General features: G+C 47.0%; 1 protein-coding gene across 3 annotated transcripts in view; it reads left to right on the top strand.

The window, feature by feature from the left end:
• arhgap32b (Rho GTPase activating protein 32b) overlaps positions 1 to 19,978 on the top strand; it is a 415,224-nt gene that overhangs the window by 377,086 nt on the left and 18,160 nt on the right. For all 3 annotated transcript variants that reach the window (XM_078426922.1, XM_078426925.1, XM_078426924.1), the window contains 7 exons: positions 1,118 to 1,200; positions 1,830 to 1,937; positions 4,485 to 4,630; positions 9,965 to 10,166; positions 12,136 to 12,326; positions 12,971 to 13,042; positions 15,702 to 16,799. In XM_078426922.1, coding sequence (XP_078283048.1) covers positions 1,118 to 1,200; positions 1,830 to 1,937; positions 4,485 to 4,630; positions 9,965 to 10,166; positions 12,136 to 12,326; positions 12,971 to 13,042; positions 15,702 to 16,799 — 1,900 coding nt within the window. The remainder of the gene's footprint in view (positions 1 to 1,117; positions 1,201 to 1,829; positions 1,938 to 4,484; positions 4,631 to 9,964; positions 10,167 to 12,135; positions 12,327 to 12,970; positions 13,043 to 15,701; positions 16,800 to 19,978) is intronic.

The following is a 19,978-nucleotide window of genomic DNA, read 5'->3' as shown; positions in this document are numbered from 1 at the left end:
CTTTAGTCGGGATCAAACCCGGATCTCCTGGCGCTGCATTCGCTGTAAGACAGCAACTCTATCGCTGCGCCACCTTTGCTTCAGTGACACAGTTGCTTTAGTTGACTTCATTGTAAAGGAGAAAATGTGCTGCATTTTCCCAGAGTAACGTGTATTGAGAGTAAACGGTACACCCATGAATGACCATGCCACACAGACCCAGAGATACATGAATGACCATGCCACACAGACCCAGAGAGCATTGACACTGAGACACCAAGGAACAAACCGTAAAACACAGGACAATAGCTACACTCTCAGTCAGAGCAAACAATACAAAGTATACAAAATCATGAGAGGAAAAGATCGTGTAGATGCACAGAATCTTTTGCCGAGAGTAGGGGAATTGTGCACCAGAGGACATAGGTTTAAGGTGAGGGGGGGAAAGATTTAATAGGAACCGGAGAGGTAACTTTTTTAGACAAAGGGTGGTGGGTGTATGGAACACACTGCTGGAGGAAGTAGTTGGGGCATGTACTATTGCAACGTTTAAGAAACAATTTGACAGGTACATGGATAGGACAGGTTTAGAGGGATGTGGGCCAAAAGTAGGCAGGTGGAACTAGGGTAGATGGGGCATGTTGATCGGCGTGGGAACGTTGGGTTAAAGGGCCTGTTTCCACTCTCTATGACTCATCCATTTGGCTCTTCAGATAGTTTTTCAGCATATGTTAACATTTATTGCAACATATTCTGGTGTTTTCATTTATTCACTTGCAAATGAACAAGTAGAAGGGTAGTGGTGGAGGTGGATATGATCGTGGCATTTCAGAGACTTTTGGATAGACGCATGGATGTACAGGGAGTGTGGGGATGTGGATCACATGCATGCAGGGGATATTAATTTAACGTGGCATCATGATCGGCACAAACATGTGGGCCGAAAGGCCTGTTCCTGAGTTGTTCAATATGCACTATGAACAGCACAATACACAAAAGTGGGGTAAAACTCTAGCCCCTCAGCCTTTACTCTCACCCTACCCACGCAGGTTGAAGAGGGAGGGCTATGTTGTGTTGGGGGTGTGTGCAGGCTGTGATTGTGTGAGAGTACTGTTTACTTTGATCACGTGTCCTGCAGGATTCTGTCTCAGTGGCTTCTGATGAGGATCGCTTGGTTAAAATTCATGATGTGATCCAGCAGCTTCCTCCTCCTCACTACAGGTACGTACACACAGATTGGTGAATGCTGTGAAAACCTCAGTGTATTTCTCGGTGTCTGCCCTGTCGTATAATTCTTCAGCTTTGGGAAACATGAAGATGGATTAAAATCTCTGTGTTCCTTTCCAAAGTGGGAGTAGTATCTCTGTAATTTCTGGTACAGAAAACGCAGTTGCAGCACACAAATGAAGAACGTTAACTGCTGTGACATGGGTAGGTGTGGGTGTTGGGACTGCGTTTCTGGCCTGCTGTAACCCCACACCGGTTACACAACTATCTCTACTGCATCAAAACCTTGAACCTGCTCACTTGGGACGCCTTTGCACGCAGCTACTACTCACGACTGTTGACGAATGTGCCAACCTCCTCTTGGAGAGTGGTTTTGGACACAGTGTGCTCTTTCCATCACTACACAGCAACCCTTTGGCACTTTACTTATGTCCAAGTTGTGAACAGTCTTGCATTAACATCACTGGGGGATGAATGCACATCACTCCTGTAACTTTTCTACCTGTTGTCAGTTGGCTGCCTTAACACCATTAGGGTGAATTGTGACTAATATTTGTGAAATTTCTGCTTTCTGTCCTGTGCATTGTGCTAACGTAGTTAACTTGTGTTTTGTTGGTGTCCAGGACTCTCGAATTTCTGATGAGGCATTTGGCTCAATTGGCAACCTACAGTTATATCACCAACATGCACACCAAGAACCTGGCTATCGTCTGGGCTCCCAACCTACTGAGGTGAGATCTCAGAATCCGTATCGCACAGATGTTGACATTGTGCTACTGTTCTGTAATGCCTTCAATTGAAAAGGTCGACTCAATAACCTATTGTTGCTGGCAGCAGCTGATAAGGCTGTGATGGATGGTGCTGGAACTGGGTAGTAAAAAGCATCCACAAACATAGCTGGTCAGCCCGCAGGTTTACTGATGGGGCCAATGTTACACATGTTAAAGTGAGTGATGAGTGAAGAATGGTTGTAGTGGCTCCCTCACATTTCTAACTGTATGCTGCCCATCAGCGATATTACCTGTAGATGCAAAGCTGTTTTCCACTTGTAAACTAACAACAGTCCCCCTCACCTCTACTTCTGACGTCAGTCATCACCCTCTCACTTCTACCTTTAAAAACAAACAGCCAACGCTGGAGGTCAAGATTGAATCCTGGTGTCTTGTGCTGTGAGGCAACAACTCTGTCCGGGGTGCCCCTGTGTAGACATGCACAGTAGCACTGCCGGTGTGTCCACAAACCACTGAATGATCATGTTCAGTGCCCCATCATATCCTGGCATACTTCCCTCAGCTGCCATGTTGCTTCCCATCTGGTCCCAGTGACTTGTCCACTTCAAGATTTGCCATCTTCTCTAATATCTCTGTGCTAACAATTCTTAACAGATCCAATGTCTCAAACATTTCCTCCACTATTAGTTTGAAATCTAGGTCAGACTGGGTAAGGACGGCAGATTTCTATCCATAAAAACATTAGTGAACCATGGGTTTTTATGACCAAAAAACACACAGCTGGAGGACCTCAGTGGGTCAGAGAGCATCTGTGGAGGGAATGGCAGAGACGATCTTTCTTTAGACCATTGGGTTGTTATGATAATCACGTGGCTCTGTGGCCACTGTTACAAATTATTTCCCTTTTTTGAAAACTCTGGCTTCTGTTTTTTTTAAATCCAGGCCTTTGAATCACTAGTTTAACAAGTTAGCCACTTTGTGTAGGGAGAAACTGCAGATGGTGGTTTAAACCGAAGACAGACACAAAAAACTAGAGCAGCTCAGCGGGTCAGGCAGCATCTCTGGAAAAAAGGAAACGGTGACATTTCTGGTCTGAAGAAGGATCTCAACCCGAAATGTCACCTATTTTTTTTCTCTAGAGATGCTGCCTGACCCGCTGAGCTACTCTAGTATTTTGTGTGTCTTAAGTTAGCCACTTCACCAGCACCACACCCTTAACATTCTCCTTTCCACTACCTTGGTTTGAAAACTCTGTTGTGTAAATCACAGAGTTTGTGGCATGAATGTAGTCAGGTTCAGCTTGGGCCAGCGACTGTCAGGTGGCACGAGGCCCCATCTCCTGAGTAATACAGGTGAGAATGGCCATGGTGAAGTAGGGAGAGGAGCCGGGAGTGGCAGGAGTTGGTAATTATGCCGTCTTTCAATCTTTGAGATGGAGATTTAATCATATTTGCTGAATAATGTGTTACCTGAAATTTAAGCCATATCAACTAGCAGATAGCATCAGAGGGGAAAGGGTTTTTATCACACATGTGTGCTTTAATGCACATCAGCCATTTTTAAACCATATTGTCATCAATCAATACAATGTTTGTATATTTCTCTAGTCTCATCATGGAATGGAATTGTGTTCTTCTGAGGAAACTTTCTGTGTTTTGGGCCGATCTATGCTGGGTCTTATTGGGAGGGTGTTTGAATGGGCATGGTTCTCTCTTTCTGTGGGTGATGTTCTGTGATTTGATGCCACCTGGGTATGATTTCTCTTGCGAGAAAGTCTATTATTGGGAGTGAAGAGGTGTGCTGTACAGCTGGGGACTCTGGTGTGGGTGGAGAGTAGTGGTTATAATATTTACTTGGTCACATACTTTAACTTACTCACACTTGTTCACACTTGTTTGCTCACTCACACGATCCATTCACACATTCACATTTGGGCACTTAGTTTTTCTTGGACTAATGCTGACACACTCGAGCACTCACATGCTCAGTCACCCACTCACGATCCGCTTAGTCACACTCGCTCAGTTGCACACACACACTCGCTCAGGCACACTCGCTCAGTCACACAGGCGCACTCACTGTGTCACACTCACTCAGTCACACTCGCTTAGTCGCACATACACGCCTGCTCAGTCACACAGGCGCACTCACTGTCACACTCGCTCAGGCACACTCGCTCAGGCACACTCGCTCAGTCACACTCGCACAGTCGCACTCGCTCAGTCACATGCGCACTTGCTCAGTCACACTCGCTCAGGCACACTCACTCAGGCACACTCACTCTGTCACACTCGCACAGTCGCACTCGCTCAGTCACATGCACACTCGCTCAGTCACATGCACACTCGCTCAGTCACACTCGCACAGTCGCACTCGCTCAGTCACATGCACACTTGCTCAGTCACACTCGCTCTGTCACACTCGCACAGTCGCACTCGCTCAGTCACATGCGCACTTGCTCAGTCACACTTGGTCACGTGCATTCTTTCTTACTGGGACAGTGTATATCCATCCATCTTAACCTGCCTGCTCTGACTCTCTTCCCAGGTCCCGGCAGATCGAATCGGCTTGTTTCAGCGGCACTGCTGCCTTTATGGAGGTTCGGATTCAGTCTGTGGTGGTTGAATTCATTCTGAATCATGTGGATGTCCTGTTCAGTTCCAAGCTTAGCTCCCTAATCCGGGAGGGTGCAGGTATGTCTCAATCCAGCCCACTGTATAAAACAATGAGTCTCCGTGCAGTCAGACCATTGAGAGCAGCCAAGCTCTGGGCATCATGAAGAAGCACAGGGATAGAAGGTTGCAGCATAAATGTGTGGGTTTCAAGAACAAAAATTGCAGGATGGCAGACAATCCTTGAATTAAAGTTGGAGGTGATCTGATCAACGTTTTCAAGATGGGGGAACAGTTTTTGGAGCTTGGTGAGAGCACGATCAGGGCTTGTGTAAATTAGAGGCAGGGTATTACAAAACTGATGCTGAGGAATATTTCTACATTCAAAGCATGCCAAGTCTTTGGATTTCTTCTAAAGATGTTAATTGGTGCTAGGTCAGTGTTAAGCTGAATCTGAATCTGATAAATCTGTGCCTAACAACAATGTTATTGAACATGGAGTTAGCCACAGATCAACCATGATCTCAGTTAATGGTGAAATTAGCTTGAAGGACTCCTGTTTCTGTGGTCACATAGTTTAACTCCTGCCTTTCATGGTCAGTATATTCACATGGGATTTTGCTCTGGAGTGGTTACGTTCTGCTTGAAGAACAGTATTTTACGACAGCCAAACCACCCACTCCACAGGTAGTTTCCCCTGCAACCACAGGAGATGTAACACCATATACCTGAATTTAAAAGAGAGTTAGATAGAGCTCTAGGGGCTAGTGGAATCAAGGCATATGGGGAGAAGGCAGGCACAGGTTACTGATTGTGGATGATCAGCCATGATCACAATGAATGGCGGTGCTGGCTCAAAGGGCTGAATGGCCTCCTCCTGTACTTATTTTCTATGTTTCTATGTACCTCATCCCTCACATCCATCCAGGAAGCTCAGAAGTTCTTCCAGGTGAGATAAAGGTTCACGTGCACCTCCTCTAACCTTATCTATTGCACTCTGTGTTCCCGATATGGCCTTTTGTATATTGGCAAGAATAAGGGTAGACTAGGCAAATGTTTTGCCAAACGCCTGCGCTAAGATTGCCAAAGCCTGCTGCATCTCCTGGTTGCTAACCTTTTGAACTCCCCTTCCCATTCCCATATTGATCTTTGTCCTAAGCCTCCTCCATTGCCAGAGTGAGGCCACTTGCAAATTTGCAAAACAGCATGAACATAGAATTCTCCAATTTTAGGGAGCTAATCTACAAACACCCCTTCCCCCTCCACTTCCCTTCTCCCCACCTTCCTCCAGCCCTCTTCCTTGTGCCCCACCTACACTCGCACCCATATCTCTCATTCCCTCTACCCTTCCACCGATGTTCCTTCCTCTGGCTTCACAGTTCGTACCTCTTCCATCCTGAACTTACACCTTTTGTCTTTTCATCTCTGGTCTTGTTCAACCATATGCATTCTGGAACCCCTCCCCCCCTCCCTTCCTGTCACAGGTATCCACCTATTACTTGGCAGAGATGCTGCCTGGCCCGCTGAGTTACTTCAGCAATCCCTCACTTTTTGTCCTATGAATAATACTGTTCTCTAATCCTGCAGAATCCCTATGTTCAGGTACATTGTGTGTTTATTTTGGGACAAGTATTTAACAAAAGAGCAACATTTTATGGTTTGCATCTGCCAACTAAGTTATTTTATTTACCATATCAGGACATAATCAGTGTGTTTGCTCCCCAAATGTGATTCTGTTGTTCATTCCTTGGTCTATGATGCTCAGGAGCAGTTTGAGTCTTGTAGAACGTATTTCTACCACAGGACAAAATTGATTCAAAGATTTGCAGGATTCAATGGTTTATCATACAACCTTCTCTTCAGAGAGGGATCCATGTGAACATAGAACAGAACAGCAGAGGAACAGGACCTTAATCGAGCATGTCTGTGCTGACCATAATATCAAATTAAACTAATCCCACTTGCCAGCCTCTGTTCCATTTCCTTCCATTCCCTCCAATTTCACTAGCCTGTCTAAATGTCTCACCAACATATCCACCACACACCCTGGTTGTTGTGCGTTCTGGGCACACGCCAGTCTCATTTGCCTTGTGCATCTCTTTTAAGATTACCCCCTTTCAACTTAAAGTTCTGCCCACTAGTATTTGACATGTTCACCCTGGGAACAAGACTCTGACTACCCTATCTATGCCTCTCAAAACCTCTCTCAGGTCTTCCTGCAACCTCCAATATTCCAAAGAACACAATCCAAGTTTTTCAAACCTGCAGTTAATACTCTAATTCAGGCACAATCCTGGCAAACCCCTGCAATCTCTTCAAAACCTTCACATCCCTCCAGTGATGCAGACCAAAACAGCACACAATACTCAAGCATCAAGTTAAGAGTGTTTAATTGTCATATGCACCAGGATCAGAAGAATTAAATTCTTATTTGCTGCAGCTTTACCGGCACATTGGATGCAATCACACAACAAATAAATACACGATAAACCGTAATACAATAAATTATCAGTTATACTTGGCAACCAGGACACAATCGTGCAAGCCATGGTATGCAGTACAACCTTTGCAAAGGTTGTAGTAGTTTGGTACTGAGGTAGGGTTGCAGTTAATTGGCCTCTGTAAACTGCCTCGAGTGTGCAGGGAATGGATGACAAAATAGGATAACATAGAATTAGTGGACCAGGTGATGGATGGTCGGAGTGCACTGTGTTTCTATGTTCAATCTTTCGATCAATTCAATTTTCTTCAAGTGATCCAACAGCTCCTTGATGTCAACATGCCCGAGAATATTAGCATACCTGCACTGACCTAACTATCCTCCCTGTCCTTCTGGATAACTACCATGCAAAGTAAACGTTTAGTACCTCGTCCACATCCTCTTGCGCCCAGGCAGAAATTTCACTCGCTCGTGGTCCCACACCCTCCCTGGTTTTTAATGTGTGAATAAAATGCATTCAGGTTTTCCTTAATCTTTATTGCTATGAACATTGCCTATTTTGGCCCTCATGATTCACTGTTTTGAGTTATTTCCCGTTTTCTTTATATGAACAGCCAGTAATAATTTGGACCAGGGTTTGTGAGTTGTTCACTAGCCGCCCTTGATCTGCCTGCTCTGACCACATCATGGTCAGGAAATGGGCTGCTGATGAAAGCACTATCCCAAATTGAATGTAGATCGGAAGATTGTAACATTTCTTTCATTGTTCTCCTTTCACTGAGCTGCTAATTGGCCAACCTTTGTCCATTAAAAACCCATGTTGCTTTGACAACATTGCACACTCCCCACCCCTTGATGTATTAATTCCAGCACTTGTCCTATTAAATTAGTTAATCTATTGATCTAGACTGAAGGTGGGGGTCAGACTATTTCTGCAAACTCTGGTATCATGTGAAAGCTTTGGGGCTAAGGCAACTAAACTAAACATCTCTTTTCAGATGTTGGAGAATAGGGAATCTGTATCCCCTGTGGGAGATGAGTTACTGGGCCCAGGGGGGATGTTCATTAGCGCAGGAGACAGAATTAAACTCCACAGAAAAAAGCCAAAAGGAATCATTGCTCAAAATGTGTGGCACAGTGGTGCTACTGGTAGAGTACTCCCACACAGCGCCAGAGCTGGGTCCGGCCCTGACCTTGGGTGCTGTTTATGTGGAGTTTGCACGTTCTCCCTGCGACTGCGTGGGTTTTGTCCGGGTGCTCTTGTTCCCTCCCACATCCCAAAGGCATGCAGGTTTTTGTAGGTTTGTAGGTTAATTGGTTGCTGTCAATTAACCCTATTCACTCTGTGTCGAGCCCACACTTCCCATCTGTGTTTGCATAGATTTCCTTTGGGTGCTGCAGAATCCTCTCAGATCCCAAAATATATGCTATTTGGTAGGTTAATTGGCAATGGTGAGAAGCCCATAAATGCATGGTAGGAGAATCAGTGGTGGGCAGATTGATGGGCACCGGAGAGGGAATATGTTACAAGGCAATAAGTGTGGGAATGAGATTAACGGATTGTTCTGCGAGCTGGCATCGACTCAAAAGGCCAAATGGCCGCCTCATTTGATGTATAAGTAAGACTACATGAGGATCATGCACGTAGCGAAACCTCCAAAGATGTATATCTGTGCAAGCGAGACTGCACCTTGGTAGCTCCCACAGGAACACTGTCAACAGCCCGATACACAGGCCTACCCTGCTCTCAGCTTCCCCGCTTCAGCATAACCCAGGCCAGGCCAGGCCGCTGATCGTGTGGCCAAGCTACTTTGGTGAGGTATGATTTGTATTTGGCATAAAGAGTGTTTGGGTTAAAGCAATCTTTTTAAAAGAAAGATCATCATTATTTTACATTGACTACTAAATGAGCACATTGCCGACTACTCCTTCGAGAAGCACACTTTCATACACAGACTCACTCAGCCGCACACAATCTTGCTTTCACACATGTGCACGTGTCAATGGTAGATGAGCCATGATCACATTGAATGGAGGCACAGGTTTAAGAGCCTACAGTTGATCCTACTTTCACACGCAGGTGCACTAAATGAGTGCCTGTTAGGCAGTGTGCCCATCCTCAGAGTGTGTAAGAATGTGAGGTGGTGAATGAGCGTGCATGACCGTGAGTGTGCACGAGTGGGCCGTGTAAGAGAGCGTGTCAAAAAAAATGTGAGCGTGTGCATGAGAGCATAGCGAGTGTGCGCAAGACCGTGTGTGTGTGTGTGTGTGTGTCGAAGAGCATGTTAATGTGGGCAAGTGTGCACGGGATTATGCCGGTGTCTGGACCAAGCCCATCAATCCCATTGCCCCCACTCGTTTCCTCTATCTCCTGAGCCCATCAGCCACCCTCTGATCTCCCTGCTGCCGTGCACACCAGTGACAAATTAAGCCCCACCAGGCACTGTGGTGCGTGAGAACAGCGTGGAGCGCCCTGGGGAAACCCCATGGGAGGCAGAGTGGGACTGGGCTGTGAGGGAACTGTGCCAGCATGCCTCACCGATGGGGAGAACGTGGCGTGTGGCAACAGGCTCTCTGGAAGTTGCTCCCATTCCTCTGGAGTAGAGGATGCTGATTCGGATTCTCGGCAAGTATTGAGAGGTGGGAAAGGACTTCCTGGAATGGGAGTGGTGGGGTGGGGGGTGTTTGTTGCAGGATCACATTTTCTGGAAGTGAGAAGCTGTTTAGTGGAGTGCTGTGAGGAATCTAAACTGCATGGCTACACACCATTAATGGCCTGAATCCAGTGAATGGGTTCTGGATTATCCCAATTTGTTTATGTTTCATACTTTTCAATTGTCTGATACCAATGTTTAGAGTCTCTGCATGTAACTGCTTCAGACAGCCAGCGAGCCCTGCGTTGGCAAGATGTGGCTGTGTTGCTGGAGTCTCCTGTTGTGCCACTTTCACTCCCACTCCTCTGGTTTCTCCTGCAGGACATACCTCTTTGTCTCGGCCCAAGTCCTTGCTGGTGTCGTCCCCTTCCACCAAGCTGCTGACCCTGGAGGAGGCCCAGGCTCGCACACAGCTCCAGATCAACTCCCCGCTCACTGCTGACAGCAAGTACATCGAAGTAGGAGATGGACCAGCAGCTCTACAGGGGCGCTTCCACACCGTCATCGACTTCCCTGTGGACAGGTCAGCAACCTTCACTGCCTCCAACGCTCCCTTTGCTAGTGTAGTTTAGAAATGTACCTAGCATAAAGCTGTGGTGGGAATGTTCTTTTGCAAACATTTCTGGTTGCACTCCCTCCCTCCCTCTCTCCTTCGCTCCCCCCTCCCTCTCTCCTTCTCTCCCCCCTCCCGCCCTCCCCTCTCTCCCGCCCTCCCCTCTCTCTCACCCTCCCCTCTCTCTCACCCTCCCCTCTCTCCTGCCCACTCTCTCTCCCACCCACCCACCCATCCTCTCTCTCTCTCCCCCACCATGTCATTTGGAATGGCAGGTCCAATCAATAACCTGGGGTTGAGCAGGTTTCGAGTGCTTCTGGCCTTGGTGCCTTTACTTTAGAAATGGGGAAGGGTTGTGATGAGGAATTGTTGTCAGGAGAGACAGCACTTTCTCAGCTTACATGCAGCACTTTAAATCTTCTACCCAAGGCAGCCTTCACATCTCTTCAGCGGCCAGGTGTCTGGGAACCTGGGAAACAGTTTAACCCTCAAAACACATTAAAATCATCTGCAGCCAATTTGATCAAAAGGTTTAAATTGCCATTTCATCCATCCAGTTTGCAGCATTTTGTGAGCTGCCTTCTCTGAAATATCATCACAGATTTCTCGCTTAAAGATGTACAAATGTACAAAAAGAGAAGCTGCTGGAAAGCATCAGTCTGAAGAAGGGTCTCGACCCGAAACATCACCCATTCCTTCGCTCCAGAGATGTTGCCTGACCCGCTGAGTTACTCCAGCTTCTTGTGTCCAGCATTCAGCAGGCCAGGATGTGGAGAGAGAAAATGAGCCACTGTTTCAGGTCAATTACCTTCGCTCAGAAAGATATGTTTTATTTATTATGAGAGAGGAGGGGGCATTTGGCCCATCATCCACTCGTCTGCTCTCCGCACAGAGCAACCCTATCACTCGGGTCCCTTCTTCCTACCCCAACAGTCTCTCTCACAAGCCCAACATCTCCCCTTTGATTCTTCGGTTACCTGCAATGTAAGGGGCAATGTCCAGTTTAGGAGCAGAATTGGGCCATTCGGCCCATCAAGTCCACTCTGCCATTCAATCATTCCCTATCTTTCCCTCTTAGCCCCATTCTCCTGCGTTCTTCCCATAACCCCTGACACCCACACTAAGGCGACACGGTGGCGCAGTGGTAGAGTTGCTGCCTTACAGCGAATGCAGCGCCGGAGACTCAGGTTCGATCCTGACTAGGGGCGCCGTCTGTACGGAGTTTGTACGTTCTCCCCGTGACCTGCGTGGGTTTTCTCCGAGATCTTCGGTTTCCTCCCACACTCCAAAGACGTGCAGGTTTGTAGGTTAATTGACTGGGTAAATGTAAAAATTGTCCCTAGTGTGTGTTGGATAGTGTTAATGTGTGGGGATCGCTGGGCGGCACGGACTCGGTGGGCCAAAGGGCCTGTTTCCGCGCTGTATCTCTAAATCTAAAAAAAGAATCTAATTAAGAATCTTTCTATCTCTGGCATAAAAATATCCATTGACTTGGCCTCCACAGCCTTCTGTGGCAAAGAATTCCACCGATTCACCACCCTCTGACTAAACAAATTCCTCCTCGTCTCCTTCCCGAAGGAACGTCCTTTAATTCTGAGGCTAGGTCCTCTGGCCCTAGACTCTCCCACTAATGGAAACATCCACTCTATCCAGGCCTTTCACTATCCAGGAGCACACAGTGAACACCCACAGAGTCAGAAGAGAACATACAAAGTTCACAGGGGCTGTTCCCAAGGCAAGGATCAAACCTGGGTCGCTGGAGATCTGAGGTGGTACCAGCTCCCAAACGTCATCCACCTCAAATGTAAACTGTCTATTTCCGTAGACATGCTGGGCAAACCCTAACCTGTTTTCATTTTTCACCCTCTGCAATGTTTTTGCTTCTTATGTTCTAAAGCATGTTATTTTCACTCAACCTGCACACTTGTTTCAAATACAGAGCAGCCAAGTATTTAACGCAGAGTCCTTTACCATCGTTATCCAGGAAGAGGACAACCAACAAATCGAAGAAGTCACCTGTTGGCACTTGGCGCTCTTTCTTCAACCTCGGCAAGTCCTCTTCCGTGGTCAAACGTAAGATGCACCGCAACCCCAGCGAGCCAACAGAGATGAGGTCCATGGTGTTGGCAGGTGTGTGATGACCAGGGGGAGCAGCACTCTTCCCCTTTAGTCCTTGATAAGGCTGTCCTCCTGCGTTGTGCAAGTAAAGTGACCGTTTGCTCAGTTTAGCATTGTTTAGAGATACAGCACGGAGTGGCGACCAGTAGAGCTGCTGCCTACAGTGCCAGAGACCCAGCTTCGATCCGGACTACGGGTGCTGTCTGTACAGAGTTGGTATGTTCTCCCCTTGACCTGCGCGGGTTTTCTCCGAGATCTTTGGTTTCCTCCCACACGCCAAAGGCGTAAAGGTTTGTAGGTTAATTAGCCTGGTATAAATGAAAATTGTCCCTAGTGTGCAGGATAGTGATAATGTGCGGGGATTGCTGGTCAGTGCAGACTCAATGGGCTGAAGGGCCTATTTCCGCGCTGTTTCTCAAAACTAAAAGACAAAACGAAACCGGCTGTGCCACTGTGCCAACCATTTGTGGTGGACAAGAAAACACAGAGTTGGTGAAGGTCAAAGTTTTTTATTTTAAAAGCTTCAGCGTTATGTGAATCAACGGGAAACTGCAGAAAGAAGGCGTAATTTAATGTTTTCTGTAGGAGGTATAAAATTGTGGATTGAGCAGCTGTTTGTGATTGCGATTTCATCCTGTTCATTTGTGTTTTATCAGCAAAGGGTGATTCAGGAACACTTCGCTCTGCTAAAAGTGAAGAGTCTCTTTCATCTCTGCACAATGTGGAAGGTAAGTACAGAGCGAACTGCTGATTCTTTACGCATTTTACTGCATGTCGCAGTATGATTGCTGCCACTTCCACTGTTTCAACTGGAAGCACATAAGTGCAGTATATTTTTAGTGTATAAATTTATACATTGTACTGGTGCTGTCAACAGTTCAGACGCCATCTGTGGAAAAATAAATAGAGTTCATGTTTTGGGTTAAAGACCTGCAAAAATAAAAGAACAGGTTCGTTTTAACTTGTAAAGAGGGTTGAGGAGAGTGGGACCAGCTGCCAGACGAACTGGAGAGATAGGTCGCTGTAACCCTGTTGCTTTAAAATCCTATGAGGACAGGCCAGGCAGTTAAGGCCAGCCAGTTCAATCTCTGTCACTAGAACTCTGAGCCGTTTGGGTGTATGTGACTTGAGAAAATAGATCTGGTAAAGATTGGTTGAAGGCAATTGAGGTTTGATTAACCTGCTTGATCTTTAATGAGGTGGCAGAGAAAGTTGATGAAGGGAATGAATAGATTTGCACAAGGCACAGGCAATGATTGAGGTAACACAGGCTTAAAAAGGCTATTTAAGATCTGAGAAGAGTACCAGATGTAACAGGGTTGTATTGTGCAGGTGATTAACAGCGATGTGTTGTGCTCATTGTTTGATGAACAAAGTCTCAGTTCATGCCACTGGTATAGTTCTGTAACTCAGAAACTCCAAGCTGTTCCTGATAATTACCACTTTAAATTTTGCACTCATCTCCATGGCTTTTTGCCTTTGATTAGTACGGGTGTCAAGGGTTATGGGGAGGAGGCAGGAGAATGGGGTTGAGATAGTTCACCATGGAGCAGACTTGGTGGAGCAGACTTGATGGGTCGAATGGTCTAATTCTGCTCCTATCACATAAACTTATGAACTTTGTGTGAACAGCCCTTCCTGGCTGAATGGTCAGTGTCAGAATTAAGATTATATTCCTTTGTCCTGGACTCGTCTAACCCTGGAAATAAACTCCTTAATTTTCTGAACTCAAGGAGATATAACTTATCCAGGAAATCTCTCTTCTTAATTAACCCAATTAGCTCTGGAATCTTCAAATTAAATCACCAATTAACTTGGTGAGTCTCCAAGGTCAGAATATGTGTTGCCTAGAACACAACACTGTACTTCAAATAAAAACAGAAAAGGTTGCAAACCGCAGCTCGGGCGCATCTGTGGAAAGAGAAACATGGTTCGTTTGACAGCTCAGACACCTTTCATCGGTGCCTTGGATGTCTGCCAGGCATTCAGCTTTTCATCATGTCATGTATGTTCTGGCCTCGTGGATTTTTAAAATTATTTTTTATGGCGAGCTCTTTGTTGTACGCATTGGTTTGTTATGGGGTTGAGTGGGGCTGCGAGTTCAGTAGGTTTGTGTGCACCTACTTGCAGGGGAGACACCCAACCTTCCACGTTCCCAGTCTCCCTGAACAGGGATGTCCACAGGCACGCGAGCTTGTAAAACATGCTGACAGTAGTTCATAACCTTTAAGTAGAGTCAAGATTTACACACTAACACATTTCCGATGGCAACTGGTGAAAAGTTTGTTTTATTTTAACCATATAACCAGATGCACAGAACCGGATCCTCCAGCCTTCCCCTTCCTCTGTTTTCCTTTTTTTACCCATCTACTCCACGTTATTTCATAGCTAAAGACACATATCCCAGAGCCCTTGCTGTGTCGCTGCTCCCCACTCACTGGTTGACTCAAGGGTCTCTCATTGCCCCATGGTCACATCTTCCCTGCTCTGCTGACTCTGTTCTTCACTGCCCTGCTACATATATCACCATATCACTCCTGTGCTTGGTGCTGCTGTATCCCATTGTGGTACAGCACAGAACAATGCCTACGGGACACTTGGATGGGCGAGGATCTGGATCTGGCTTCAAGTCAATAAATAGGACCAGGCTCAGTTCATCGCTGCTCCCATACCTACTTGGTTTGGCCTCCGATGGGTCTGAAAGATCACCAAGGGTCCCAGCCCAGCAGTGGGTGGGTACTGTCGACAGCATAGACAGCAGGGAGAGTCACATTTGTGTTCAGCTCCTGCTTGTTCCTGCACGTTTTCTCCAACGTGGAGAGGGGTAGATGGAACAGTCCTGAAGATTCCCTGATGGGGTGATTGTCCTGTGATTGGGGGCATCTACTGACAATAGACAATAGGTGCAGGAGTAGGCCATTCAGCCCTTCGAGCCAGCACCGCCATTCAATTCGATCATGGCTGATCACTCTCAATCAGTACCCCGTTCCTGCCTTCTCCCCATACCCCCTCACTCCGCTATCCTTAAGAGCTCTATCCAGCTCTCTCTTGAAAGCATCCAACGAACTGGCCTCCACTGCCTTCTGAGGCAGAGAATTCCACACCTTCACCACTCTCTGACTGAAAAAGTTCTTCCTCATCTCCGTTCTAAATGGCCTACCCCTTACTGAGCAGCAAGGGGGGACAGGATTGGGGATTGCAGGATAGGGGCGTGTTGAAGACTTGGTGCTCCATACTAAATGTGAACGTATTTGCAGATACAGCAAGTGTTAGGTCACAAAGCTCAGAAAAATACCAGGGATTTAAAATTTACATTAGAACTCATTTCATTGATGCTTGTGTTTTCATAAGTGTGTGCTGATTAATGTGCTGTTTGTTCCTCCGCAGGAGAATCCAAGGTGTACAGACCAAGGAGGCCTCGGTCCAGCAGCGATGCCTTGTCCGCTACCTTCAACGTCAGTGTCATTTCCGGCCTAAACCACTGCAATTCCTACGACAACCCTCCCAACGACGATAGTGAAGAAGAGGATGCCATGCTCCAAGTGCCTGCACTGGTGTCTCCTAGAATGGACGAAGTAGAACTGAGCCCACCAGATATGGGAGCGGCAGGGTTGGACTTTGACCCAATGTCCTTTCAGTGTAGTCCACCACGGGCAGAACTACTGGGGCTGGACAAAAACACATCCTTGCCCACTGGTAAAGACAAGCTGAATGGCAGTGCGAGGGAGGCAGTCTTTGGCAGTGTGTGTTTCACCCCTGGTAGTGCCACTAGTTCTGAACCAGCCTCTCACTCCCCAGATAAAGTACTGAGCCCATTCTTCTCACCAGATCTGAGCCCCACTGATGAGAGACTGGCCAAACCACCTTCTTTTGCAGAAAAGGTGGTTCATGCCTTCTCCCCAAAAATAGGACGCAAGTCACCCAAGTTTCCCATGTTGACTATTTCTGATCCTATCGCCATCTCTGTTCCGACACGTGTATCTGAAATGATGGGCAACATGGCTGCTGTCTCCCTGGCCTCGTCTCCACCTTGCACCAGCCCAGTGGCCAACAGTAACGTCAACAAGTCGCCTCCACAGATGATGTCCATGTTGCTGAAGACCAGTGACATGCAACTGCCTGAGGGTTGTCGTCAGGAGATCCACAGCAAGCTCTCTGCTGCTGCGGCAGTCTCAGAGACTAAATGGCAAAGTCCAGACTGGCCGGATCAGCCCTGCTACCCCAAGCCTGCACCAGATCCCTATTTCCAAACAGGTACAAAATGGCAAAGTGCAGACCAACATGAGCTGACCAGTCAGAACAAAACGAAACCACTTCCTCAGTCACAAGCAGGGACTAAAAGACAAAGTTGCGATTGGCCTGAATCCAGCAGTCAACTCAAGACTGTATCATCGGCCCAGTCACAAATGCAGGCAAAAGGACCAAGCCCAGAATGGCATGAATTGACCAATCGGAACAAGACCACACCATCTACCCAGTCACAAAGTAAGTGTTGATTGAGAATATATATACTTTACAGCACCAGAGGCTCAGGTTCGATCCTGACTACGGGTGCTGTTTGTACGTTTTCCCCATGACCTGCGTGGGTTTTCTCCGGGATCTCCGGATTCGTACTACGCTCCAAAGTCGTACAGGTTTGTAAGCTAATTGGCTTGGTATAATTGTAAATTGTCCCTAGTGTGTGTAGGATAGTGTTATTGTGTGTTGATTGCTGGTCAGCGTGGACTCGGTGGGCCGAAGGGCCTGATTCCGTGTTGCATCTCTAAACTAAACTAAACCTGGCCAATCTTTATTGGGAGGCATTTGGAGAACGTGCTGCATTTCAAGCAACTGTGCATAGCTCTGAGATGCAGGAGTCATGATACCAAGTCTTACATTGTGCATGTGGGCTGTACGGGTTAGTATTTGGTCTTTTAGTTTAGTTTAGAGATACAGTATGGAAACAGGCCCTTCGGCCCACCAAGTCCGCACTGACCAGCGATCCCCGCACATTAACACTACTCTCTACACAATAGGAACAATTTCCTTTACATTTATACCAAGCCAATTAACCTATAAACCTATGCATCTTTGGAGTGTGCGAGGAAACTGAAGGTCCCGGAGAAAACCCACGCAGGTCATGAGGAGAACGTACAAACTCCATACAGACAGCACCCGGGGTCAGGATCGAACCCGGGTCTTTGACGCTGTAAGGCAGCAACTCTACTGCTGCGCCAACGTGCCATCCTGTGAGTGTTGAGGGAACTCAATTTTTAGTCAGCACATGATTAGTATCGGTCCTCACTGGAACTGATTTGTGCCATAATACAATACAATACAATACAACAATACAATATATCTTTATTGTCATTGTACCCAGGGGTACAACGAGATTGGGAATGCGCCTCCCATACGATGCAATAATTTAGGTGATTTAGACAGCAGCAACCCAACGAAACGAACAGTTGTAACAGTTTTGGACAGGGTAAAGTGCAAGTTGATCTATGCGTTGTGGCCATCCGGCTCAGCAGGACCGGTTCATAGCAGCTATGGCCCTGGGGATGAAGTTGTTCCTGAGTCTGGAGGTGCGGGCATAGAAGGCCTTGTATCGTCTGCCTGATGGAAGGAGTTCGAACAGACTGTTGCAGGGGTGTGAAGAGTCTTTGTGGATTCTGGTGGCTTTTCTGAGGCATCGTGTGTTGTAGATGCCCTCCAAGTCTGGTAGCTGTGTTCCGATGGTCCTCTGAGCTCTATGGACTACCCGCTGTAGAGCTTTCCTTTCTGCCTCCGTGCAGCTGAGGTACCACACAGGGATTCCATGCGTTAGGATGCTCTCTATGGTGCAGCGGTAGAAGGTCGTCAGCAGCTGTTGGGGTAGACCAGACTTTTTCAGTGTTCTTAAGTAGAACAGTCTTTGTTGTGCCTTCTTGACCAGCGCAGCAGTGTTATTGGACCATGTTAGGTCCTCCAAAATGTGAGTGCCCAGAAACTTGAAGCTGGACACTCTCTCCACACTGACCCCGTTGATAGAGATCGGGGCATATTCCCCGTTATGTGACCTACGGAAGTTGATGATCAGCTCCTTGGTCTTGGTGGTATTTAGGGACAGGTTGTTATCCGAGCACCAGTCCGCCAGGTTCTGCACCTCCGCTCTATAGTTTGTTTCATCCCCGTTGGTGATCAGCCCGAGTCCAGAGTAACAGCAGCTTCAAGGTATTGTCATGATTGTCCTGGAGAGTGAACGTTGAGGAATTGGGAGTGGGTACTGAGTGAGATCACAATGTCACATCAGCCCTGGGGGGGGAGTGCTGGCAGAGTGTTGCGCGTAATGCTAAAGAGATCTGTTGTGTCACCATGACATTCTCTGTCTCACTGCAGTGGGGAATGTACTTTGAGCCATTCAAGTCCCAAAGCATGGAAGTGGGACGGAAGGTGGTGGTGCTGGTGGAGTGTTGCACTCAGACCTTGTTAAAGTTCGATTCTAATAGACAGACAACAATACCATAAAGTGGTAAAACATTAGAGTCTTTATTACGCCAGCGGGAGTGGGAGAGCTGCAACTAGTGTGCTCGCATACTAGCAGTCACTCGAAGACCCCACTCACTTACAGAGTGTTTCAGCAACCTTTTTATGCACCAAATACAATGGGTTTTTAGAAGTGATAACAGAACCAGACACCCCACACAGGTGGTCTTGCAAGAGGATGGGAGTTCAATGAATCATCACCCACTATCACTGGCCATTGTCCGAGGTTAACAATTGAGTATATTAACATAAAAACATCTTCCTGGTGCTCAACTTTAGAGTGATTGTAACGGTCTTGCAAGAGGATGGGAGTTCAATGAATCATCACCCACTATCACTGGCCATTGTCCGAGGTTAACAATTGAGTATATTAACATAAAAACATCTTCCTGGTGCTCAACTTTAGAGTGATTGTAACGAGGCTCAGACCATTAACATAAACACATCTTCCTGGGGCTCAACCTTGTGGTAATTGTTAAGAGGCTCAAGTCTACCCGGTGCTCTTCTGTATCCGTATCCTGTCCTTTGTAAGATTACAACACCCCTTCTGCAATCTCAAGCCAGCATCTACACAGAGGTAGACTTGCCGGCATCTGAGGTATGCATTTTAATTTAGTGACAGTTCATCTTCATGTAGCATTTGATCACATACACCTTAACCCTTAAATCCCCTTTTCTCCTTTACAACCTGATGTGACCGGGTTGATGTGCTGGTTTCAGTTAGTTTAGACTTGAGGCTGTGATGTGATGTTGCATACTCTGCAGAATGGGACCAGCACAGAGCTGCTCTCTGCCCCAGGGGAGCTGTAGTTATGCAGTGTCACACTCTGATGTGGGATTGGCATTGTCATTCTCTAGTACATCCAGGGCAGCAGGCTTTGAGTTCCACACGGACTGCTTGCTCTCTGTGTTACTCATTGTGTGGGAAAGAACTGCAGATGCTGGTTTAAAACGAAGGTAGACACAATATGCTGGAATAACTCAGCAGGTCAGGCAGCATCTCGGGAGAGAAGGAATGGGTGACGTTTCGGTCAAGACCCTTCTTCAGACTGATGTCGGGAGGGGGCGGGGCAAAGTAATCCAGAGATTAATACCCTTTAAGGGTCTCGACCCGAAACATCACCCATTCCTTCTCTCTCGAGATGCTGCCTGACCCGCTG

Source organism: Rhinoraja longicauda, chromosome 32, assembly GCF_053455715.1.
Source record: "Rhinoraja longicauda isolate Sanriku21f chromosome 32, sRhiLon1.1, whole genome shotgun sequence".
NCBI lineage: Eukaryota > Metazoa > Chordata > Chondrichthyes > Rajiformes > Arhynchobatidae > Rhinoraja > Rhinoraja longicauda.
The sequence above is the reverse complement of the archived record's forward strand: the minus strand, read 5'-3'. Positions and strand labels throughout refer to the sequence as shown.